General features: G+C 41.6%; 1 protein-coding gene across 1 annotated transcript in view; it reads right to left on the bottom strand.

Annotated features, from left to right (window-relative positions):
* pkd1a (polycystic kidney disease 1a) overlaps positions 1–27300 on the bottom strand; it is an 81436-nt gene that overhangs the window by 51928 nt on the left and 2208 nt on the right. The window contains exons 2-8 of the mRNA XM_080463721.1: positions 6575–6646; positions 6365–6433; positions 5369–5440; positions 2872–3035; positions 2108–2361; positions 978–1238; positions 153–330 (exon numbers count right to left, since the gene is read on the bottom strand). Coding sequence (XP_080319847.1) covers positions 153–330; positions 978–1238; positions 2108–2361; positions 2872–3035; positions 5369–5440; positions 6365–6433; positions 6575–6646 — 1070 coding nt within the window. The remainder of the gene's footprint in view (positions 1–152; positions 331–977; positions 1239–2107; positions 2362–2871; positions 3036–5368; positions 5441–6364; positions 6434–6574; positions 6647–27300) is intronic.

The following is a 27300-nucleotide window of genomic DNA, read 5'->3' as shown; positions in this document are numbered from 1 at the left end:
TTTCCCTGATATTCAGACTTCAATCAGCGACAGAGGACAAACTAATTGGATGTTGATTACTAAAGAGTTGGACGGCATGCTGAAAATGTTTTGATTATCCATCAGCTGAGAGGTGAGATTGGCTATTCAGCTCGTATGTTGATGAGTTTTACCTTTGGCAACCTGGACACCGTCCTTTGTAATTTTCCAGTCCACCTCCAAGCCAACAGCACCCCAGCTGACAAGTCTGACCTCCAGACTCTTATTCGCCACAGCAAGAGTAGGACAGTGCAGCTCCAGCTTGGGAGGAAGAGTCACGATCACCTCCCCACGGGTAGAGACCTTAACGACCTACACAAGCATGGAAAAACATTCTCAATACAGGATCATCAAGATTAACATGACCTCCTTCAATATTCCAGTTCCTTCTGTGATACAAGTAGAGCCTGAAATCTATTTTTAAACATGATTGTAACAGAAAACAGAATTTATCTTTGAAACCACAAGGAACCAGGAAATGGCCACAGGAGCAAACGAACAACATGCAGGATAGGTTAGTCTGAATAGGACCACCGCATAGTAGGTTTTCGAACATTACAAGTCTAAGCAAGTTTTATTTGGTGTTCTTTCTTTGCCCATACATTATGTTCGAGTAGCTTGTGAGTTTCTGAGGGAAAACGCATTAAGAATATCAAATAACAGGAGAATGATGCATAACAGCATGCATCTGGCAGCCATTTTTTTCCAGAAACCCAGGAAGACTTTTATCCAATTTAGACACTTTTACAGCCAGAAACTGAGAAATATGTGAGATAACTAGTCAATGCTTTTACCTTGTTTCACCATGTTTAAAAATCCCAGAGTGTTTTAAATGGACTTAAAAGCATTGGAATATTCTTCAACAACACTCTGGGGTGCTTTTTATTTGAATGACTGCACTAAAAATGAAAAAAATAAATAAATAAATTCTTGCTTTTTAATTTCTTTATAGCTCTCACCTCTTTGTGCTCGGCCCAGGCTGTCACGGTCACAGCGTAGCGTCCTGGTAGTCCATATTTGTGAGACGCGGTGGTGACTTCTGCTCCTGTGGTGTTAACCCGAAAGGAAGCGTCACCAAAGTCCCAGGACAGCATCACGGGAGTGACGGAGGAGGTGGCGGAGAAGGTGGCGAGGTCGTGAACATTTTGCAGCGGGAGCGGCTTCAGCGTGACCGAGAACTTCACCACGAACACGTCGCGAGCCAGAGTCCACCCACATTGCTGCGAATTGAAGAAATCCATATGAAGAGGAGGAAGAGGAGGAAGAGGAGGGTTGACTGGCAATATGCAAAAATGTTAAGAATGAAAACAAAACCTTTTTCCCCCCTCGTTTATGTTAAGCGATTTCAACATTGCTTTGAAGGCTGTAACTGGCCGAAGGTAGAATAAATTATACTTTTTAATCTGAAGTCTCTCCTTGCACTAGTGAGGGAGTATGTGGATAATAAGGAAGTCATTTAGGCCACAGAAGGAAGTTGTTTGTCGGCTACAGGAAGGTTTAGAGGAAATCCTGAATCCTGTGCATTCAGGTGGGAGGAGGCCACAGCAGAGGATGTTTCTATCAGAAGAAAAACATTAACTTCTTTTATTAACATTTGATTATTTTAGTTCTGTTTAATTTGTTTTTTTAATCTTGTTCCGTAAGTCTCAGTTTATTTTAATCTCACATTTTAATATTTTATCAATAATAATAGTCTTTATTTATCAACGCCTTTAAAGACACCCAAAGTCACTCTACACAATGAATTTCTTAAAAAGTGAAAAAACTAAAAAACAAACAAACAGTTAGTACATTAGAACTCATTCATTATTGTCCCTGTGACTTTAGTTGTTTTCTTGTAAGTCGTCACCACTTCAGCTCCTTTTATTAGTTTATTCAATCTAAAGGTTTTGGTCATGCAATGGTCTCCCCATTTAAAATAATCTTATTGTATTTGATTACTGTAGATATTCACAAATGTGCAGGTGTTTTTGTTGCATTTTATAACCTGAAATATGACATACAGATAAAGATTGAACGATAAAATGACAGATTCATTAAAAACCTTCCTAGGTTATGAATTAAGGTAATTAAGGAACGCAGTGATTACCTGCATGACATCAGGGTCGGTGCAGGCGGTCGAGCACTGAGCTTCACTGATCAGGTTCGGTTCGGAGTTGGTGCTGCAGAGACACTCGTGCCGCTCCCCCAGACCCCCATAGAGATGTGACGCACCACCGAAACACACACTGTTACACTGCTCACGGGTGAAGTTTCCAGGAGTCGAGGAAGAGAAGATGACGAGCTCACTGCGTCCTCCTCCTCCACTGCTGCTGTCCTCAAGACAACCTGCGTAGTTTGGACCTGAAGACGAGGGAGATTCATAAGATTGATGTCCTTTTTCTCTCTGTGCTGTCCTCCCTCTGCCCCCAGACCTGTTTACTGTTTATTGTCTCTTCTTCTCAGAATTGTTCTTCTCTTTTTTGGCTGCCTTGGCCAATTTGGTTCTGCTGGACGTTTGATCACTTAGGAGGAGAGGTTTACGTCTATAGCTCATGTCTGGATCGTTAAATCGCTGTGCATCTTGTGTATCGACTTTACTGCATGGTGAATAACAACAACCGAAAAAGACTGAATTGACTTCTTCCGTAGATGTCTGCACTGACTGTCAGAAAAACTAAAATGCTGTAGCAACATGTGTCCTTCGATTCGGGATTCTTATTTAAATGGACAAAGTAGTGACCTTCAAAAAAACTTTTATTATTTAGGACTGTCTCTCTCTTGAGTGACTTTTAAAGAAAGCACTTTAAAAAAAAAAGACTTTTCGGCTGTGAGTTTGACTTGTGTTTGTGTTGCATGTGCTTGCAGTCATACCGCAGGTGAGCAGGCTGACATTGAGCAGGGGCTCTTGGCGGAGCTTCGGGGGCTGGTTGCAGAGCATGGCATGTGGGCGCCGCACTCTAACCCCTTTTTTCTGGAGCTGGCTGACCAGTCGAAACAGTTTACAGTCACATTCAAACGGGTTTCCGCTCAGATCACTGGAAGACAAAAGGGTGAGTGACAGGTGATGTGAAAACACGAACAAGCAGAAGGTGAAACCTGCTGTAGCTTCTGATCACAGAAACGTGAAGCTGGTGTTGATGACGAGTCTTTTCTTTTGGAGATTATGTTTAATGACACGTCACTGTTTTCTGCAGGCAGACTATTCCACCATGCTGCCAAGATGGTTGCAGTATATGGGCTAACTAGCTCATCATACATGTAAGGCCTTTTGCTGGAAGAGACGCCGCCTGGATGGGAGCAGATGTTGCAAGAGCTCGATGTACTTTTTGATTTATAATATGTGCAAGCCGTTCACACCACACGCCCTCGCGCAGCCTCACGCTATCAGAAGGGCAGGCATTCAAACACTGCACTGATAACCAGACAGATGGTTCCCGTCCTCTCCAGTCTGCAGAACACGGCCTCCATGCTACTGAAAAAGATGCAGATTTTGGTTCATCGTACCACAGAATCGTTTTAAATTTCCAGTCAGCCAATTTTAAATGCGCTTAAGTCCAGAAAAAGATGGCCGTTTTCAGATCGTGTTTACACGTGGCTTCTTCTTGGCTCGTGCCAACTTGCATTTGCGGTTTGCGCAGTAAGCGTTGTCGAGGGTCTCTGGAAGTTTTCCATGCAGTGGTTTCCAGGACAGAATGATGCGTGTTATTACTGCAGTGCTACCTCGGGGGTTCCCTCAGGGTCCAGAGGATATGAGCATCCAGTATTGATAATCAGCCTGATCTATGGTGCACATGAACTCTTCTCCAGATTCTGACTGATCTGATCATACGGTGTGCTGCGGTGATGTCGAGATCCTCAAACATCTATATACTAATACTGAGCCTAAAATACTGTGTTTGCTCACAACAGCTGTCAAATAGCAAATTTGGAATAAAAATCAATTATTTATTACTTCTAATTAGTATTTTTCTTTGTTATATTTTCTGAGAGCGTCTGGCCAAATAATGTCTGAAGTGCGATTATATAATATGATTCAATTCAACTTTATTTATTTATAACCAAATACAACAGTCATTACTAGGTGCTTGTTACAAAGAGTAACCCAACAAATCCAAATGAGCAAGCATAAGCAACTGAAGAAAGGAAAAACTCCCTTGCAGAAACCAGGCTCAGAGGTTTAAAATCATTATTCAGGTTTTAAAGAGGAGATGATTCTGTGACAGAATCTTTCAAGCCATTGCAGTCACAGAATAAATTAATATAAATATCAGTATTCATGCCTTTGCTTTTGTGTTATGATATACTGAAACCCTGCAAAGGGACAACGGCAGGTAAAAAGATAATTATAAAAAAAGGATAAATGAACAATTTGCCAGGTAGAAAGGAGAAAACTATACAGAAGGTGGAGCCAATGTGAGAAAGGGACGAAAAAATGGGGCAAGAAATAAGAGCTGTAAAGAACGAGAGAAAAAAAAAACTTGTGCCACGGTCTTTCAGGCTTATTATATTAGTGATCAGGTGTTTTGGCTTTGCTCAATTATGGAGTTCGCTGAGGAAGGAACATTTTCTAATTTTCTATTTTTCTCTGTGAATAATCTTGACTCTATTCGACTCTGAATTCAAGCTTCAATATTATTCTGTGACATTGAGGTCCTTTTTCTATAATCTTACCTATTCTACATCTGTAGTGCACTTATAGTTTGATACTCGTATGGGTCTGTAAATAACTGTTTTGGAGGGCAGTGGTGGCCTAGAGGTCAGTGAGGTGGGCTCATTGATCTGCTGTTGGATTATCGATAAATCAAAGTGCTTTTAATTATGCGGAGCATTCAGGATCAGCACAGAGTAACTTTGCCTTCCGTGATTTCTGCTTGAGTAGCTCCCGGTTTAGATCCATCACAGGTCCTTCTTTAATGGCAACATCAGAGAGCTTTGGCAACTTTTCGTTTCGTTGGTTCACCGGTTGCTCAATTTTGGTTGGAAATGACCGCTGCAGACTGAGAACACTCTCCCCGGTGTTATGGAGACACTCTGACCTGGTGTTGTGCTCATCACCATTTGGTCTCCGCCAAAGCCACTCAGACTCTTACACCTTATATTTATCCATTTCAAGAACTAATAGCTCCTCTGCTACTGACAGTTGGATATAATGAGATCGTCTTCATCTGTCAATATTTTCAAAGCTGATCGTTTTGATGAATCTCAGCTGCGTTCTGGGGTCGTGGTCAGTTTGACCTCGCTGTGTGAAGTTTGCACATTCTTCCCATTGTGCTCCCCACAAGCCAAACTTACAGTAGATGAACCAGGTGTAACGGAAATAGACATTTTAGAGACAGGCAGACAAGAAGAATGAATAGTTAGAACTTACATTTGAGTTAAATTACACAGGTTGTCGCATATCCTCTCTTCTATGGTGGTGATCAGGTTGTTGCTTACATCACTGAAGAAGAAAACATGCTGACATGAGAACAAAGAATATACAACCAAAGAAATAATAAAATATTATTCAGGTAAACTAAGTCATGGAAGCTACCTGAATACTAAAGTGATGGCGTTATCTTTGTCAAAGGCAATACTTGAGTACACTGCATGTAAAATAGCTTTTTCTACATAATTATCCAATTCTCCATGAATCGAAGTGACTTTTGGAAATGTGTTCATCATTCTCTCCATACACCAAAAAACCTGGATAACTCAGATAAAAATCAGCATCTGCAAAGGAACAATTAATTGAAATATAACCTCGACCCTGAACAAGAAAGTCAGACTTTTGATGTTTCTTTTTTCCAGCGTCTCCGTCCATCGGCACTCTTTCCACACTTCTCCCTTTTCCTTCAGCTCCCTCCCTCCGTTCTCTGTCCAGCAGGCTACATAATGGGGCCGTTGTGTGGCGGTTTTGGAAAGAACTGATGGAAACCATCAGAGTGCTCTCTCATCACACACACACATGCATGCAAACATGTGCTTAAACGCCCATTCAATGGGTGGAAGAACTAAGGTAATGGATGGAGGAAGGGGGGGGGAAGTCGGCCGACAGATGGAGAGAGGGAGGTAGTGGGAGCCTGGAGCAGTAAGCTGTAATTGAACTTAATCGTACTGTGATTAGTGTGTGTGTGTGTGTGTGTGTGTGTGTGTGTGTGTGTGTGTGTGTGTGTGTGTGTGTGTGTGTGTGTGTGTGTGTGTGTGTGTGTGTGTGTGGGTGTGTTCATTTCCCCTTCTTTTTTGTAGGGAGCTTGCTCCTGAGATTTCTGCCTACTTAAATCCAGAATACACCAAGTCTTACTCTCTTTTCATCTTCCACATTTTCATCTCCTCTCCACTTTAGGATTGCTTGCTCCACATTTTCCCTCCGCGACATACTCACAGGATTGAGAGCGGCCCGCAGCAGAAGACTCCTCTCGGGAGGACATTAATCCTGTTCCCTTGAAGATACCTAAAGCAAATACATATATTTGCCGAGTAAATCATCTTATTCATTAATCGGACTTACTGATATATCCATAACTATTATCCTGGTTTAAGTGAAGCGGCACGAGAACATGTACATGCATAACATCACGATGTGTACACTTACAGCTCCTGGAGTCCAGTGAGACGTTCAAGCAAGCTGGTTTCGAGGGAGGAGATGTGGTTCTTGGAAAGATCGCTGTGGGGAAAAAAAACAAACATCCACATTTACTATACATACGGGAGAGAAAGATGACAGCATGCAAACACAGCAGGATTTAAGGGATTTTATAATGTCATGCAGACAGCTTGACGGCTGGAAGAGAGGAAATGCTCACATGATTAAATATGAATAAAATCTAAATGCACAGAACACATACTGTAGAAGCATATGGCGTGACTTCAATCACAATCGTCCCTGCAGACACAAGCAATCTGTAATGTCCACAATAGAGACCAAACCTGACTGGCATAATGCGCACAAAGAGGTCATTCCAACATCAGATATATCTCACGGTTTACTTACACTGTGTTTTATCCTTGCATCAATTCTTATTCATTTGAAGTCTCGATTACAATAACAAAAAGATGTGATTCACACATATATGTGCCAAAAAGGGAAAAATAAAAAGTCACACCGAATTTTCTGGTGTTGTGTTGCAAGTAAAAAGCCAACTGTTACAAATCCAGCTGCTTTCATAATTCCAGTAGATACTATTAACCAAATTATCTCAAAAATATTTGATGAAATCTGATATGGGTAAATGACAAAAGGTGCACAAAGGGGCTTCACAGGCTTTTAGAAAGACACTGAATATTACCTCCAGGTGTGAAGCCACACTTTACATATAAACACACTGGGTACGCTTAATGTTTCAGCCAGCTTATTGGACTTATCATCAGAACTGTCTGAACTCTCGGTGGTAAAAACTCAACAAATTGATACTGATATGATGTACTTCTAAAAAATGAGTCTCGCTGTCTTGTTTGTTTTTCTATTTTTGAATCCCGCAGTTCTCAATAAGAGCATTTCTGAAACAGAGCAATTGTTGGTTTTGTTGTTTGTATCCAAATTTAATTGATGTTTGGGTTATTCGTATAGTACAATGTTGAAATAATTGAGTGAAATACAGTCGGAGGCAGTAAGACTGACCGATCGGCCAAATGACACATAGTGCATGAATGCTTGATGCATGGAAATTGATCAAAAAAAAATTTTTTTTCTCATCTGGTCTGGACTTCGAGTGGTTATTTCTGTCATCTCAAACCGGTCTGTCCATTTTCCTCTGACTTCTGATTGCAACAAAGCATTTCTGTCCGCAAAAGTCCCACGAACTTGCTATTTTGTCATCTGTAAACCCTGGAGGTGGTTTTGTGTGAAAATCCCAGAAGCTGTTGTTCCGTCTGGCACCAGCAACAGTGCCGCCTTCAAGGTAAATCAAACTCGCGTTTCTTGTCTAAATACATCGAGTTTCTGCGTTGTGATTGGCTGATTAGCTGTTTGCATTAATGACTGTTTGAACTGGGAACTGATGAAGTGGCCTGCGAGCGTCACAGTATCACTTCATAAGCTTCGAGGACATAAATGTTTTCACTGAACCAGGCCCCACTCAGCATCCCGCCGCTTCCTGACACACACAAATGCTCTTTCGTTTTTTAGATGGGAGCTCGTAGAAAGTAATATAAAATATAAAAACACCAAAAGTATTATGGCCTCAATAAATATTCCTTTAACCTGCGTGTTTCTTAGTCAGAAGCTGTTCATAAAAATGACACGAGCAACTCGACGTTTATGGAGCTTGAAGAGGTTTCCTGGTGTTACTATGACTATAATTACAGTTTCAACTGCATCACAGTGCCTGAGTCACTGTTCCCAGGCTGGTGTACGGTCGGTACCGTCTCTTATGAAGGTATAAAAGTCAGGCTTTTTAAGGTCATATTGGTCTGTTCATGACAAAAATGACTTTTGTGTTTCAAATATTTTCTCTACTGTCTTTAGTTCATGCAGTCCAGAGTTTATTGCACCAGCCTTACGATCGGACGTCCACTAATTTAAATGAATTACAGCTGGAAATGGGAAACTTTCCTAAACCAGACTGAAAAAAATGGAAATATAATAAATTAAAAGGGCACTACATCTGTGAAGCTGTTTAACTCACAAGTAAAAATAAAATTAAAATGTAGACAAACTTTAAACTCTCTCAGATTTACAACTGAACTGCTTAAAAAAAAAAAAAAATCAATACCCGTCTGAAGTAACTCCAGTGAAGGCATAAAGCCAACAATATTTTCTTCGAGGCAGCTTCTCGCTTACATAGAAAGTAAAATGAGGATTCATAAAATATGTTTGACAGTGTTTAAAGCTCTCTGAATTCAAGGAAAGCGTTCTCATTATGAAGCTGCTGCCTTTCAGCTTGAGACTGTCCCTGGGAATGACGACAAGTGTGGCGCCTACTAATGTGATCTGTGGCTTCATTTGGAGGTTTAAGACTTTCCGGGATTCATTTTAGACTGAACAATGAGGAATAAACCCCGACGTGCACCATGGATGTTAAGGAAGATGAAAGAGTTCTTCCCAAGAATAATAATGGAAATGTCAGACGCTTGTATGAATATATCTGTATGATATGTTTTACAGACGAGCTGCATTTAACCTACCAACACGCGTTGAGACTGCAGGCAGTTTGATCTCCCCCTTACCCTTTCCTCCTAACCTCGACACTATTATTATATACATTTTAATTCAACAAATACTAGCTTATAAATAAAGCTCTAACGATTTGTTGTGAAATTTTTTACTTTGAGTATAAAAAGCAAATTGGACCGTGCTCTTTTGAAAAAACGAATTGCCTGATTGCACATATTATGGGACATTTTACAGGATCGAGCTTTCTTATAGGTGTAAGGGTGAGTTAATAGTCTTGCTCGTATGAGGATAAAGAAACAGGCTGTACATGACAAACTGCTAACGAGATCTATAAAAAAGACCCACCATGACTTAACAGTTGCATGATATAATCTCTGTACTAAGCAAGAGAGAAAATTGGACTGGTTGAATCGAGGAGGTGAGCTGGCCTTAAGTGGTTTTGGTCTACCCTGAGTGTCTCTGTAACAACTCCCCTGCTGCACACGGGTAAGATGAAACAAGAGAGAGACGACGGAAAAGAAAAACCAAGAAACAAGGGGGCTCAGAGAGAGAGAGAGAGAGAGAGAGAGAGAGAGAGAGAGAGAGAGAGAGAGAGAGAGAGAGAGAGAGAGAGAGAGAGAGAGAGAGAGAGAGAGAGATTCTCAAATGACACCGACAAGACAATCTGAAGCAGGGAATATATGGGACTGCACTCTCCCACAGTGTGTGTGTGTGTGTGTGTGTGTGTGTGTGTGTGTGTGTGTGTGTGTGTGTGTGTGTGTGTGTGTGTGTGTGTGTGTGTGTGTGTGTGTGTGTGTGTGTGTGTGTGTGTGTGTGTGTGTGTGTGTGTGAACAGACCAGCGTCTCCCAAAAGGAAACATCTGTACATTCCAGACAAGCTGTGTAAGAAAGATGGAGCCTGAGAGTTGAGAGCGAGAGAGCAAGAGAGCAAGAGAGAGCGACTGCTAAACCCATCAGAGGATGAGACAGGACAGCTAAAAAACACTTCACCCGCTCGCTATCATTCACACATTAGACTTACACTTCGCTTATGTTGTGATTTTAAAATCAATGCCAGAGGTGTATGTTTGTGTGTGTGTATGTTTGTGTGTGTGTGTGTGTGTGTGTACTGAATATTACACAGAGAAAAGTAGATTACATATAGATATTGTGTGTGTATAAGTGTTTAACATGACCATATAATGTGACCTTCACCATGTCTATTAGCAACAGACTCCCGTTCTCTCAGCTACCTCTGGACACACATGGTTTCACTTGCGCACACACGCAAGGACGCGCGCACACACACACACACACGAGGTATAGGCATGTGCACAAGCGAATGCGAACACATATGGTTCTGTTTTACTGACAGTGTGGCCAATGATCTAACAACTCCTTATACGGCCTGTCTGGTGCCACTTATTCTGAGCTGGAGGTGGAGAACGAACACACACACGCGCGCACACACACACACACACACGCACGCACGCACGCACACACACTCTGGCAGAGGGAACAACACAGGAGGAGCGGGCATGAGCTCTGGAGACAATCTAAACACAGGAAAGGATAAATCTGCAGCAAAACGGAGGAACAGATGAAATTAAAAAGACAAAGAGCCACTAAAGAGCCGTACGTGTCTCTTGATTGCATCTTCGCTAAAATTCAGAGGAAAAATTCTGCGAGTCGGACAATGTAAACTGTGGTGGAGGTCCGAAGGCAGCGCTGATCGGTATCTGTTGAAGCGCAGTGGCAAAGTGGTCCCAGACCTGACCAGCGAAGGTCTATGCTCCACTAACCCACTAAACACAGACTCCTCTGTGGTCGCTTTCATCCACTCAGCGTCTGCTGCACCCTTCCTCCCCCACCTACTTCTCCTGCTGTCCCTCCTTCTTTTGGTGACGGGCCCAGACCAGACCAGAAACCCGAGTGTCTGTCACTGAGTGAGCTGGTCAGCCAAAGGCAGCGACTGAGGTTTCAAACTCAAAGCCCACCATTGTTTCATCCTGCCAGGCACAAACTTAGGACCTCGTCATGCTCGGGTATAAAACAGTAAATCACAGAAGCATTTCTGAAGGCTAGAACTGTTGTCCTTTAGTTTTAAACTGGGTCTTATTGCTAAGTCACGGGAAATCTCGACGAGCGGCGGCGGCCACGCAGGCGCAGAAGAAAACACGAGTTTGTTTTGGGTCAACGTAAACATCACGGAAAGCGGAGCCCAGAAAATCTTTCCATCTTCGACGTGGACCTTTTTCCCCCCTTAAACTCGATTTAAAATGAGTCCCAGATCCAGAGAGGAATACTGACACAAATGTGCAAAGTGCATACAGTTATATTTCACAAAAACAGGTCTTTCGGTCTCTTTTCTTTTTTTAAGAGTTAAGTTTTTTTTAAACTAAAAGTTAATTCTTGTGTCACAACTGGAGATGCGTTGGAATACAATAGCAGAAAAAGCATTTCGAGTAACATCTTATTTTAGTACCATGCACCAAATTGAAGCAACGTATTAAAACGAATCCTGATTTTGTCGTATCTTTTCATAAACGTAACTGAATACAGAGTTCGAAGTCTACCTCGTGAGTTTCGTATGATAGCAATATGAAATCTCATTGTCATTTCAACTTTAGTGCTTCTTCTCTGACTTAGCTTTGCCCACATGTGAAGGCTAATCGGACCGTGGCGTGTGACAAACATGAACGATCGGCGCAGGTTTGAAGGAATGAAGCCGGTTTGAAGAGGAGAAACTTTTAAGCTGTAGGACCGAGCGACACGAGCCAGGTGTTGAGAACCATTCCAGACCTACTTCTGACACCGACTCGTGTCTCGACCAGGAGCGAGGAGCGGCGAGAGATCTCAGGGGAAAGCCGGGTACTTTCCCCACTGCAGGAGGAGAGCATGAAATGGGGGGGGAACGGGTCGAGGAGTCGGGGAGAACGAGGTGTTGACTGAAGAGGTTTAGTCTAAAAAGTCAGACAGTTTGCCTCACAGTCGGGCCCTCCTCTCTTTTCCTCTCCTCTCTAGAACACTCTGTCCATTTTTCCAGCTGCTGCTGCCTGGGTTGAGTGGCGTCCAGCTGTGTGCAGCTTTTTAATGCACTCGCTCAAAAATATGATGGACTCATACGTTTGACATGATGTCAGTGCGTGCACGAAAACAAAACTCACTCAACATCCTTACCCATCCTGGTAAATGATCCTTTGTCAGTCTCTCATTATGGGGTTTTGAACAATCTAGATGTATCTGCTTTTTATGAAATCTAGAAACTTCAGAAAGTTCCAGAAAGCAGAGAAATGGAGCCGAGTACCTTCATTATAGTGACTTTTTCAGTAAAACCATCTGATTACGAACAAGATTCACTGGCATGTGACTCATTTGTGACATGAGCTCCTCTGTACTGTCAAAAACAAGTGGTAATATCAAAAAACCGCTAGACCATGAAAACTGAAGTCACTGGGGGAAATAAAATGGAAGAATTGGCACATTTTGTTTGACAATGTTATAAGCACAAAATCAAAATAAATCCAGACAGCTTAGTCATGAGAGGGTTTAGTTTCAGTGAAGCATAATTGCGATGAATTTACCGAATGTCTCTCTGAAGAAGAAAAATGAATACAAAGATGGACTAATGAAACACTGAAGGAGTTTACATGTTATCTTGTGATTTGCAAACACTCAGTAGCAACACTGTCCTGTCTCAGGACCGGGCGTCTGCAATTACTTCAAGGCCTTTCGGTGGAGGGACAAGCTTCAACGTGGACTCAGTTCGTTTATCAAAAGCAGCGTGCGTCACATGGCTTTGAGAAAATACTTTCCGAAGTCGGTCAATTTCTTGTATTTCTTTTCTTCTGATAATAGTGAATATAATTGTTCTTTCATCCATCCTCTAAACTGCTTTATTCATTTCAGGGTCACAGGCTTTTGGAGCCAATCCCAGCTAACTATAGCTGAGGGCAGAGGGGCTGAGCCTCAGTCCTTTCCTTCCTCACTTCTCGAGCCGCTTGTCCTTTCAGTTGCAAGGATGCAGGTTATGAACCCATCTCCCCTTGTATATATGTCCTTGAGCAAAACACTGAAATTGCTCCCAAAGCGATGGAGGGAGCGCCTTGCATGGCAGCCGCCACCACTGGTGTGTGTGTGTGTAAGAGTGAAGATGAACCTTTCAACCTGCTGAAGCTGAAAATGCGCTGTGAAAGTCAAGCCTTATCACTATTTAAAGGATAAACATTTCATTTGGATAACTGCCCCAACTATAATTTATTATATTATCTCTGCATACAAAAGAGTAATATCAGTATCCGGAATAATAAAAACTGGTGAAGCTCCCAGGAAAATTGGGAAATTCAATTTTTACATGTTTCATTTTTGACACTTATCCATGCACGCTGTAACGCATGGCTATGTCAATTTAAACTACATCTTACGCCAAATAAACTGTCGTATGCAGCAATGTCTTTATCATCTAACTCTTATAGCCAGACTGCAAAACTGCTCCAACTGAAACCACAAAGGTATTCACAACAAAGACAGAGATGAAACATCTACATAACATTAAGGCATGTCCCCCACCCTGCTACATTAAAAGCTGACTAAAATAGAAGAAGAAAATGTATTTAAAATTGATTGTCAACATAAGACAATGAGGAGTTTCTATCGGCAGTCTTCATTCAGTCCCATAAGGTGTCTCCACGGTCTATACATGTAATGACATGTCATGTTCCTTTGAAGTCCAGACATCAGTGTGAACGTCTAAATCTAATCTTTGACAGATATTTGTAATCACAGAAATAATGTTGGGTATTATAATGGGAAATATTTCTGCTTTTAGGTTTGAGGGACGTCTTCTGTGCCAAAATAGACATTGTAGCTTCATTAATGGAAAAACAGATCCAAGAACAAAGTCTTATATATCCTTAAATAAACTGGTTGGTTCTTTATAGCATTGACAGGCGGTGTAAAGCAACGGGGGGCTTTTTTGTAGTGTCAGCAGATCATATGTCTCTATCTGAAGTCAAATTACCATACAGGATGGATTTTAACAATTTAATCAGATGACATTTTTAGCAGGAGGGTTGTAATGTGAGCGAGTAATGCCATTACACACAAATACATTATTCACAAAAATACAGAGAAGTCATGATCATGCTGTATCTCTCTCATGTGAGGGAACCATTCTCACTTCTACGCAACAAGCCGAGCGTCTTAGTGGGTCACAATATGAATTATTATGTGTCAGTGTAACAGTTTTGATGGTGCTTTGGAAAAGCAATAAAAACAATTAAAAAATAGTCAATTAATAACACATGTCGGTTAGTTTAATACATGTTTTTGTCCATACAAGCTTATAAAAAATTCAAACTCCTTAGAAACAAGTGAGATTGATCCTACAGGACTCCCTCAATGCAGAAATGCTCCTAAATCAAAGTAAGTCAACCCAGAAGAAGCCGAGTCACACACACTAATCCTTGGGGCTGGTATTTACAGCTCATCAGAGCAATCCCTTTTCCAGTGTATGCATATAGCATTTTCTTTCTGAATGAAGCGGTAAACAGAGTGACATGAAGCTGTTTGAGCACACAAACCTGTTGAGCTCAAGATTAGTCCCCTGGGTGAGCTAAAGCTCGGCTGAGCAGAAGAAACTCAAAGAAAAGACGGCTTCCGTCTTCGAAGCAAGTCACAGCCGTAATAAACAAGCATGCACTGCACTAACACCCATACAGAGACAATACTACAACATTATTTTCCTCTTAACCTTCTATTATTTTCAATTTTAGCAGCCACTGATATACATTTTCAATGAATTTTATGTACCGTTGCTTGTTTTAGCTGTACATATATCTTATCGCTTTAAAGCACTAAGCACTGCACTGGTCTGTATGAAAAGTCTTATAGAAAATGAAGGATGATCATAATTAGTTGTTGAGACTGATCTGTGCAACACTGACAATAACATAACATTTGCTTGTTTCTATCTTTAAAAATGATTACATTTGTTAAGCATTGGGCCTCAAGAAAGGGAGTTGTGGGAAGCAGAACTGATGCAACAAGCAAAAGTGAAACAAGGGAATAAAACAGCACAACAACACAGTCCGTCACGACACAGTTAAAAAAAAAAAAAAAGAGTATTGAACCGAGTAATGAACCTGACAGCAAGAGCTGCCTGCCTGGACGATCTCTGCTCTCCCCGCTTCAATCAGTCTCAGGTTTACGTGCATGAAATTAGGGATGAAATGATTCCAGCTCAATAATCAACTATATAATCATTTAAAATTTTAATTACCATCAAGACCGCACTCTAGAAAACTCACAGTAAACATGATGCAGCCAGACATTCCAGGATGCAGGCACAGCATGAAACCCAGGTTTGCTTTTGGCGAGTAAAAACAAAAAGTAGAACAGAAATGTTTATTTTCTCTCAAGATCAATTCCAGTCATATTTTCAAGGTTACAAGAGGACTAAAAGGAATTTGACTGAAGGCTGATGCCTGTTTGCAAAACATACAGCACGTGAGGAAAAGCTGGGATGAATATATGCCACAACTTCCTGCCTCAGCTGACCATTCTTTGCATTTGTATAAGGTATTTGGTGATGTAGGGTGAACACACAGTGTTTTAATTTCCAAAAAAGAGGAAAGCCGGAGTCTTCTGTGCAAAGTACCACTCAATTTAAATTAAACCAACACATTAAAAAAATAACAAACACCAAATATTGGTTTGTTGGGTAGAGACATACTGCAACTATAGACACCGACACCGACACCGACACCGACACCGACACCGACACCGACACCGACACCGACACCGACACCGACACCGACACAGACACAGACACAGACACAGACACAGACACAGACATCGACATAGACATAGACATAGACATAGGAAAAAGGATCCAGATATGACCTGAAGAATGTCTGGGCAAAAGGGGACATTTTGTCACCCTGTAGTAGTTTTGTACATTAGTTAATCTTGAGTTGCCTATGATCCTTTAATGGAGATTAAGCCATTCATTTGTCTAACACCTAAGGAAAGTTAAAAACTGTGTTTTAAAAGTTAACAAAGAAGAAAAAGTCCACTGTATAAACAACTGATACATTAACCATGATACATGTTGATAAAAGCAAACATTCAGGCGCATCAACAAAAAAAAAAAATATATATATTGCACTTTTTCAACTTCTTCCGTGGTCCTCAAAGCACTTTACGGTGTTAGTCACGTTCCCCCATTCACATACAAGACACTCAAATCCATCCACGGGGGACAACTTGGGGTTGAGTGTCTTGCTGAAGGACACCTTGACATGTGGACAGTGAGGAAACGGAAGCATTGAAGCTGCAACCTTGTGACCGACATCCACCATGAAATTAATCTCCAGTCACAAGGACTTTAAATGAAATTCATGCAAAGGTCCAGAAAAGCTTATCTCACCTTTCATGCCCAGTTTATTTACCATCAAGCAAATGTGCACATTTCTTCCGCTGTGTTTTCTTCATCACTTTACAACAATGTCAAAATGATTGGATTCATAATTTAACATCACTGCTCGGTTCATGATTTTCCTCATTATGACGAAGTCATTCTGCTTTCTTTCCTAAGCCTGCTGGATCCTGATCCTGTTCGCCTCATCACCACCCCACTCTTCATCCCGGTTAAAGAGTCTCTCCATCATTATCATCAGCCCTCCACCTCTCCACTCAGCTACCTGCGTCCACACAACAGGGGTCCCAGACTATCCTACCATCACCTGGGTTCGCACTCTTCTACCATGACTTTAAATCCTTTGTTACTTGAAAAAGTAAAAGAGTAAAGTAACTTTTCGCTAAAAGTTTGAATCGCGTCGTTAAATAAACATGGCAACAGAAGGCTTCCTGATTTGCATGTCATGGATTTTCAACAAGGTTGGTTAAAATTTTAAATTTTGGCCCCAAAGATCCTCATTACCATTGCGCTCTTGCAGTACACAGTGTTTTTTCTGAGATAGTCTTTCAGACTAACGGCATCAAAAATCAGCAGACTAAACAAACATTAGGCACTTGTGAAAATTCCTCTCTCTTTCTTTAAAACAAAAAAAAGCAACTGCAACTCTGCAAACATTGCACACACATCGACAGTCATGTCCTGACTGTTTCTATCATGTATTTTACATTTTCACTCAGTAGCAGCTCAATAAATTGGCCTGAGGCTATACAATCAAGCCAAAACTCCCAGAAGGTTTTTTTGTCCCATAGCGTCAACTAAGTTTTAAATGCTTGATTAGTTTTTGCCAAAACATCAATAAAATATACCTGTATTTCAAATTATATGGAGCCGTTTTAACCTTTTAAAACCCGTTTGACCAGCGTTTGTGTTTTTCTGTGCTGTAACTAAACGTCAGCCATGATTAGCATTAAAATAATGCAACTCCATCCCTGAGTGACTTAATTTCAAGCACTTAGGGGCCGAATTCCATGTTTAAAGCATACCGAGCAGCTGTGACCAGCCACGTGTTTATTACATGAATCCACTCGATGGAGAACGTTCGTCGAGAAAAGATATGTAGTGTTAATTTCAGATGTGCATTCAGTACTGTCCAGCGCCATGTGCTGGACGTGATGAACCATCCTAAACACATTTAGGGTGGATCTGAATACCTGCACAAACTAGTAAATGATTCACGTGGAAATCCATCCATTCAATAGAGCCACTTCAACAATATGTAAAAAAGACACTTTCCTTTTATTTTTATATATAAATGACAAGGAGATTCATGTATGTTCATGCATGCAGTGGTCAGATCTTAAATCTGACCACTGCAAAGTTTTCAGTCAACAAGTAAACTCAATCAAATGTCCACACATGTACAGTGAGAACATGCAAACTCGGCACAGAAAGCCTGGATTCACTCTGAAGAATCTGTAGTTTCCTCATCGGGAGCTGTAAATAAATCTCAAAGATAAGTGACTTCTATTATCCTCTATGACTACCTGGATGGAAAGAAATTACAATAAGGAGAAAAAAACAAACGAGGTTAAGCATTGTTTATACGCACTGTTATTATCAGAGCAGTTTAACACTGTAAGGCTTTTAGACATTAGAAAATCAACCTGCAGTGCAGATACACAAATACCAGCAGACGTCTGGATCAAGCTGTTGTAAGTCAAATGAGAAACCACTGGAGGGATCGCTTCAAAGATGAACAAAAATCCCAAAGTCTAACTCCGTTCACAAACCAACACGGCTGAAATTAAACTTCAACTCGTTTGACATGAGTCCAATTTTCTCCACCTGACTACTGTAGAAATTCTGTGAGGAATGAAGTCCAATTAAACTGCACATAGGGTACAGAAAGGTGTGGAAGTGGAAAGGTCAGACACCTTTTGTGGTGGTGGAACCTTTTTTGATGGAATCTGAAAGTGAACTTCGTCACCATAAAAATAGTAAAAACAATTAAAAAAATGGGTATAATGATACTTCTACCTGAAGTAGGGATGCACCAATACCGATACCATGACCTATACCACTTTACGGCAGCTCGCGGTTTACGGCACTTCACTACAAGGCACGGGCGGCCAGTGAGGAGCGCACATTGCGGGCGGGCAATAAGGAGTGCACAGCGCTATTTTGTCGGATGTCTTTTTGGAAAATTACGGTTTGAGGCTCACTGCTTGCAACAGTGGACTGAAATGGAGCTGCCGCTACTTAAACTCGCTTTAGCAGCCAAAACACTGCCTGAGTTTGGTCTGTTCCACCGAGCGCAACAAGGAGGAGTTCCTCACTAGAAAGAATGAGAATATGTCAGTTACAAAGGATGTGAACGCGACAACTTTTTACCAACATAGGAAAGAAAAGCTGAACAACAAAGTTGCAGCCCAGAATGTGCCGGGGATGAAACAGCGAGCGGAGGGGTGTCCCCATGCAACTGCATCAATAACCCAGCCAGAGGCTACACAGCCAAAGCAAACAGCTCCGACTGAGATGTTGGTGCAAAGCGCTGTGAATGACAGGACGGCAAGAAGTGCAGGCGGGGAGCTGATGGCGTGACACGTTTCCTAGCCAGAGATAAGAGTCGCACACAATGTGTGGAAATCAAACCGATTTGGACGAAATACTTTATTTGAAGCCCACATGAGCGATCTCGTCGTGCATGGCCAGAGGGAAGCACTCATTGGGAACCAATGAAGCAGACGTGACCTGCATGCCCAGTGGGACCAACATGCCAAAAGCCGCAGAGCTCAACAGCGGCTGGTGTGTTTCTCCCTCAGGCAGCGTGCTGTATTCTGGACCGTCTGCCTCTCCCTCCGCGAGGCAGAATGTCAGGGCCAAATATAATTGGTCGGAGGGGACTTCAGAGGGAGGAAGTGGAACATCTAATTGCAAAGCAACAGATCATTCCAGTTCCACCTCGCAGGGGGACTCGCACCTTGTGATATTTATGTGCGGACAGCAGTTACTGTCACTGACCTCACTGCTACTTGAGCAAAGTTGAATTTCCCTTTAAAAACTAAATTATTGATTTTAAAACAAAGATTGACATTAAAAAAGCGTTGTCTCAGTCGTCTAGAAAGTCCTCACGAAATCCGACTTGTAGACTCGCATATTATAACAATTGTGTGGTTTCTCCAGTGTGTTGGACAGATTTGACTAAACCATCGAAGGACAAAGGTTAAATGCTGCCAAAAATGGCATGATTGGGCCACAATACAATTTGTTTAAGGATGGCTCGGCTTGAAGGATGTTCTCCCTGTCCATACAGACGTTTTCTGCACATACTCCAGTTCCCTCACGCTGTCTGAAATAATGCACTTCAGGTCAACTGGCGGATAGAATTGACCATCTGTGTGAATGTGACTGTGTGTGGTTGTCCGTCTCTCTGTTTGCCTTGTGATGGACTGGCCACCTGGCCAAAGTGTATTCTGTCTTCTCCGACAGTCAGCGGGGATCAGCGCCACACACCGCGACATTAAAGAAAGATGAATGTTTTGAATGATCTTGTATGAAAAAACACACATTGATCGCACGAGGGAAAACACTACAGCACTACATTGCACGTGGATAAAGAAAGATAAAGCCCACAGGAAATGGAAAGAATGGAAATCTTAATTATATGCAGTTGAATAGAATACCTTATATAGCCTATATTGTAATATTTTATATATTCAGATGAGTTCAAATGAAAAGATTGTGATAGTCTTTTTTATTGTCTCCCTTCTTCAAAACACCTGACTAACGATGGTCATCATTAAGGAAGCCCAATGAGGCGTCCCTCTATGCACCCCGGTGTGTTGCAGCAGAAGAGACGTAAAACATGCAGAGCTCCTGTGCGACTCGAGAGCAAGATATAGCTTTGCAAATGGCCGCAGTGAAGGAAACTAAAGCTATGACGATAGACAGTAATCAAGCCCATACCCAGAGGAAGCAATTCTCCATCAAACAGATGGTAAAATACGAACACAAAGCAACCACTTGTTTACTGTAAATCCTTCACTGGCTTCATCTCGAGCAGTTTCGTTGAATTTAGATTCAACTTGTGCAGTCTTAGCAGAAAATAAACACTATTTGATTTGTTATGTGATTGGGGTTCCTCACAGATTAACTAATATTAACTAACATGGCACGCCACCATAGATCATTTTATTTTAGAATGAAGCAAAAATAACTCAGTGTGTCTCAAAATAAACATAAAGTGTAGTTTGCACCAGAGCTCCAGCTCCCCTCGTTCCTCCAACAGGTTGACAGATCCAGCCGTGCACTGTTCCAGGTAGAAAAACAAATACATGACCTCTACAGCTTCCACTGAACTCTCCACTGAACACACTCCTATCAATGTTCATGCATGATTCAAAAATTATTAATCTCAAGCTCAATAATTAAGTTCAGCAACATTAAAGTCCGACTCGCATCTCCGTTCTTATTTTTTTATCCTTTTTAACCTTATTTATTTATGAGCTGAACACAGTCACTGTAGGATTAAGATATGATCAGAGTAAAAGAAAAACCCGTTTAATTTAAGTTTGACCCCTTTAGTCCTAGCTTTTCTTTTCCACTGGGTTAAGAGCAAAAGTAAAATGTAGAATGTGCGCAAAGTCCAAAATAACTGTTGATGCAGTCAGCAATGTCTCATTTACTTGAAGGGAGAATCAGGCAGGAGGCTGGACAACTCTTTTAAATACACATTTATTTAAAATTTAGTCGCCTAACCTTTACATTGTCAGCCATCTTCACCCATTCACACACTTTTAGTTGAAGTCTGCCAAGGGAGATGTTCAACCTTTCCTTCAGTGTCTTGGACAAGGTTACTTCAACATATAGACACACATAAGAGATCAAACCTGCAACCTCACAATTAAACAACGTTGTCTAATAAACTAAGGCCCGGTTTACACAACGTTTTCAGGTGGATATGGTGCTAGGAGCTCCTGAAAACAGCTCCAAATGTGAAACTTTTCAAAAGCGCTCTGACTCCGTTGTCGGAAAAACGTGAGAAACTGCAACTTTCCAAAAACACTCGGGCTCTGTCTCCTTGTGGACAGCTGAATCGCTGAATAGTTCGTCTGCACATGCTCAGTAGACAAACAACAACAACAATGTTTCCTCCAGAGTTTCATGACTCCCAGTCCATATTCTCCTGGGACTTGGTAGTTTTATTTTGACAGTCACTGTGATAACAATCCAACTTGGTCGTCTGTGTTCGTGTCCGTGTTCTCACACTGCTAATGTTTAGAGCAGACTGGGATAGCATTTGTGTGCGTGGTTTCATTCCGAAAACAAAAAACAGCACCCACTTGCGGCCTTGCATGCCAACTATGACGTCGTCAGCGTTTGCCATGTAAACACATTGTTTTCAGAATGTCGCCGTGTACACGTGAAACATTTCTGAAAACAAAAACACAAATACGATGCATTTTCAGTTGAAATGTTGTCGTGTAAACGGGGCCTGAGTCACAGCCGCCCATGCAAACGTTTATAAGAGGCTTCAGTCGGAGTGTCAGGGTGCCTGTCTGAGGACATCCATTAACAGACCCAGTCCAGACGCTAATGAAGGCCATTAGAAATGTTCCTTTAAACATGCTCAGATTCAAAGGGCCAAGTTTGCCAGGAAAGATTCACTGAGCTTTATGTAAAGTAATTCTTCCTCAGGAGAGGTGATAACTATTCTATTTATTCTCTATTTAATATGTTGTCTTTTGATCAAGTTTAGCACAGATTTGTATGGGCTTCAGAAAACTTGAAATGTTAAACTCCGGAGTGAGAGAAACGTCACCATAGATGAGCAGCTTCATACAGTATTGAAATACAACCTCGATGAGACCGACTAAATCTGTGTTTGGCAGGTTTTTTCTTTGTTGTAGCAGATCTTCCTGGCAGCAAATCTTACAGCACTGGAACGCCTGATAATGTAACATTTGTTAGGAGCATGCATTTGTGGGATTAGCAGCAGAATCTCGACTCATTGCAGTCATTCTCTCACCCTCAGGAACTCAACGGCAGAGAAAAGGTAAATAACAAAACTTGTCAGTGGTTTTACATTTATCACCGATAACCTTTGTTACAACAAAGAAATAATCCAGCAAACACATCTTTTCTTTATTTTTGTGTGTAGTTGAGCACTTAGTATATACAATTCCTTTTGAAACTTTTCCGCCTTTCAATGGCACATATGTGAGCGAAGCTTTGCAGGAATAATCGGAGCCAAATGATTCAAATGATGCCCACATGTGCATGAGCACAGCTGGTAGTATGTCAAAGCAGTGTATTTATGTTGGATTTAGTGAGTGGAGAAAAGACCAACTGACACGACTTTAATGAAAACTTTCAAAGAGAGCGGATAACGTCAGTCGGGGCCATGTTGCATCACCCAACATCACACAAGAACACTGGCTTTCGCGGGGAAGATTTACTTCTTTTTGGCCATACGTCCATGGTATGCCTTACAACTTCACAGCGTTAATAATTAATAGTGAACCAAGCATTGAAAACACACACACACACACAGGAGAAGACGCTCGGAGCTGCCTCGTATACCCTTTTTCTTGCCTCATTCTCATTTATGACCTGCAGGAATGTCCGCACTTCCCAGAGTAACGTCACTTACTTTTGCTATGGCAACATAACAAATTCTGCTCTGCATACGGCCGCTACGTTCTGTCTTTCTTTCCCCACTTCATTACTGTGTGTGTGTGTGTGTGTGTGTGTGTGTGTGTGTGTGTGTGTGTGTGTGTGTGTGTGTGTGTGTGATGACTACTCCTGGAGGAGGACAAGGAGAGGACAGACGGGTGCATGAGCAGCACAGTGAGAGGATTTTACATCGAGTTCAGCTTGTTAAACAGCTGTTGTGAAGCCTCGAGACCCAAAAGCCAAAACTCCTCTCAGCAAATAAAAGCACATCACCATTCCTGCAGTGTGTGTGTGTGTGTGTGTGTGTGTGTGTGTGTGTGTGTGTGTGTGTGTGTGTGTGCTGCCATAGTAACACCACAAAAAATCGTCCTCAGCCAGACCGATAGGACCACGGTGTGTTGACATTCAAAGCAAACCGAGTACACACACACTCTTCGACAATGTTGAGAGGATTACCTTTGCATCATAGCAGCTGATCTGCACCGTTTCTTTAATCTAAATAACTTTTATCTTTGCCTATATGTTTATTACAGATTCAAGATCTATCGCGAATTGACCAGTGTCAGGATTCACAATCAAATCAAATGACTCACTGAACTGCTATAACCTGTAGGTTTTCCACTATGCACTTTATGTCTCTTTTTAAAAGAAAAAGCAAGTGGTAAATGGTGGTGACTATCCAGACATCAAAAGCACAAAAACGAAGGAAAAATAACCAAAAACAAGAAAGCCAACAAACTACAAGTGCACAAGTGATGAAAGAAAGAGAAACAAATGTGGTAAAGTTACGCCTGATTAAAACTGGGCCAAAGAGGTGAAAGATGACAGACACACAAACATCATATGATCACATGTTGCACGTTTAACTCATATCACGCAGTATGGATGTGCCAGTTCGTGATCCAATTGGTTTTCCCATTTGGGGATCGAGAGAGAGAGAATGCAAGCCCCTGTTTACCAACAACAAACAGCAGTGAACAGCAAACATTCGTTGTGTTGGGAGTCTCTGAACAGTTTCAGAGAGATCAACTTTTGAAAAAAATAAATAAATAAAAGATTTTTCTTTAACATGCAGTACTGCACTTGCACACAGCAGCAGTCATGTGCACTGCGTTGACTAACGGAGAATCAAACCCATTGAACAGGAGGCGATCAGATATCAGCGATTCCACAGGGTGCAGGTTGAACGATCTGATTAATGGACGGATCGCCTAACTGGTGCTGCCCTGAGCTTTACATTTCCAATCAGTGTGGTGTGATTTAGATGGATAGATCGCTTTATTTGTCATTATATGAGTAATATAATGAAATTGCAGGTGCTGCTCCCTTGGCATCACCTGGGAGATATATATATATATATATATATATATATACATCCTCTTTCTTCTGTGTGATTGTTTTAAGCGCATTGTGAGCAAATTTTCTTCACCAGCCAACAGGACAGATGAACAAATTAAGCATTTTAAATATTAAAACAAATGAAAAAAGGAATAACGCAGGGCAGCTACTCTCTTAATGCATTGAGAGTAAAATGCGTACAATTACCTCTGAGGTAACGCCAAGTCATAGAGGCTTTTACGTGTATAGTAAAGCCTTCATGTGAAGCCTGCACAACACCGTGACTCATAGTTTGAATTTATTTCTCACTTTATTTGTCACAGTATTTATCATTGACACATGTCTTAATGAAAATATAGATTATGAGTAATACGTTTTGCCCGCTCCTTCTTCTCTCCTTTTCCATTAACACCAGGCAACAGCATCAGAAACACCCTCCTTCTGGTATCTTTGCAATTCTCACCCTAATCTCAACGGACCGCCAAGCAGAGGCAATGGATAAGGTAGCAGCTTCAATAACCTGTGGTTCACTCTCTTCACGGGTTTGTGGTCGATTATCTATTTCACAAACTTATCATCAAGGCGGCCATGTTTTTACGAGAAATCTCGTCCCGCTAAACTAAAACGCCGCTGGCAGTGAAGCGAGTGCGCCTACTGTGCTGCACTGCACCGACCTCTCCGCTTTAGAGCGGACAGACAGCTGTTTAAGTGTATCTGTAACTCCCTTTCTCCGTCTGCTGTCCCAGGACTACTGTGCAATCTGCATACTAAACAAAGGCACCTTCAAAAAGCTGAGTTTCATTCCACAACGTTTCCCAGCAGTGACTTCAGAGCTGCAAAAACTCGCCACATGAAGTGTTAAGACATTTTATTATGTGTGTGGGTTGGAGCAGATGGACTGGTGTGTAACGGGAATGCTTTTCTCCGACTGCAGTGTGTTAAAATACTTCCTTGCCACTGGATGTTTTTTTTTTTTTTCCCTTTCTCTTATTTAACTAAGGGTGTGTCAAGAGTCTTGAGATCTGGGGCCAGATAGGGAGAAGGATATTGGTATTCGATGGGAGTTGAAATTGAATCGCAGCTACAAGGGACATATCCTTGTTACTGTGGCGATGAACTACTATGATTTAAAATAAAGCAGCTTTAAATCAACATATGTTTCTTATTATTCAAAAGAACAGCAGACATGAGAACCAATCTACACCATATGTTCGTAATAGTTTGGCACTACATCAATAAACTATGCAAATCGTGTAAATATTTCAAGAGGGAGCTTCTTCCTTCTTCTGAAGGAATGAAGTGGCGACTGCTCTCTGCAACCAGACACAGTTAAGTCAAGGTGACAGACGACGCGATACTGCCTCACAAAGGCATAGATATTTTAGAGTTTAGCAGATTCTGTCACATGCGCATTAAAAGATGGAAACAGCAATTTGTAGTGAAATAAACACCCGCACTGATTTAAAGTAGTGAGACGGTTTTTGTTTTTGTTTTGTTGGCTCATAATGAGGATTCCCAGGTTTGGCTTGGGAGACGTTGTTGTGGGGGAAGTTGCATGTTCTTCATTTGCATACATGGTCCAGTTTCCTCCTTCAGTGGGAAATTCACTTGTGGCTAAGATTGCCTATAAGTGTGTGTGTGTGTGTGTGTGTGTGTGTGTGTGTGTGTGTGTGTGTGTGTGTGTGTGTGTGTGTGTGTGTGTGTGTGTGTGTGTCTCTTATGTACCCTGATTTCACCCATAGTCTTCCAGGATTGGTTTTAACCCCTGCGTGGCCCTAAAGACTCATTATTCTCTACGTTATGTTCACATACGGACTCGTTCAGAGCCAATCCATCTGTGCTCTGCGTTCATTACAACCATACTTCTGTCAATCTAATGGAAGCTTACGGATAACGGAACAATCGGGCGCTCTATTGTTGATATTAGAATTGAATAAGAGAAATGGGGGAAGGTTTTTTTCAGAGCAACAGTTTGATACCTTGAGATGCCAAATGCTCATTCCAACACATTGGACACACGGAAGTTAAAAAGACGTGCAGTGTACATATCTGCATGAGCATTTGGCAATCAGTCTACCATTGATTGCCACGCTGACTCAATACACCGGCCGACTACAAAGAAGAGAATAGCGTTCTTCCACCCAGAGAGAAGAAGAAGGAAGTCAATGACAACTACTACTACAATCTTATGTCAAGCACAAAAAAAGCCTTAATTCTGGATTTATGTATATATGGACGTTACCATGCTGAAGCCTACAGGTCTAGAACCACTTTTGGCCTGTTATGGTCTGTAACTCATTTACAGCAGCCCTCTGAGTTGATGTTTAAATGACAGTCCTGCTCTGTGACCAGTTAGACAACAATAAATCAAACTGAGAACCACAGTTTGTTTACGTCTTCTGGTGGTTTTAAATGCGCACACACACACACACACACACACACACACACACACACACACACACACACACACACACACACACACACACACACACACACACACACACACACACACACACACACACACACACACACACACACACACACACACACACACACACACACACACACACACACACACACACACACACACACACACACACACACACACACACACACACACACACACACACACACACACACACACACACACACAGCCTGGATTTAGAGAGAGGAAACACACCAAACTGTCACTGGTCACACATGTAGGAATAAAGTCTTAACAGATCAATTACGGCCTTAAATAGCTGCATGGTAGACCTTCATGTGGAACGATTGTTCATATAATAGCGAGTAT

Source organism: Lipophrys pholis (genome assembly GCF_963383615.2).
Source record: "Lipophrys pholis genome assembly, chromosome: 5".
NCBI lineage: Eukaryota > Metazoa > Chordata > Actinopteri > Blenniiformes > Blenniidae > Lipophrys > Lipophrys pholis.
The sequence above is the reverse complement of the archived record's forward strand: the minus strand, read 5'-3'. Positions and strand labels throughout refer to the sequence as shown.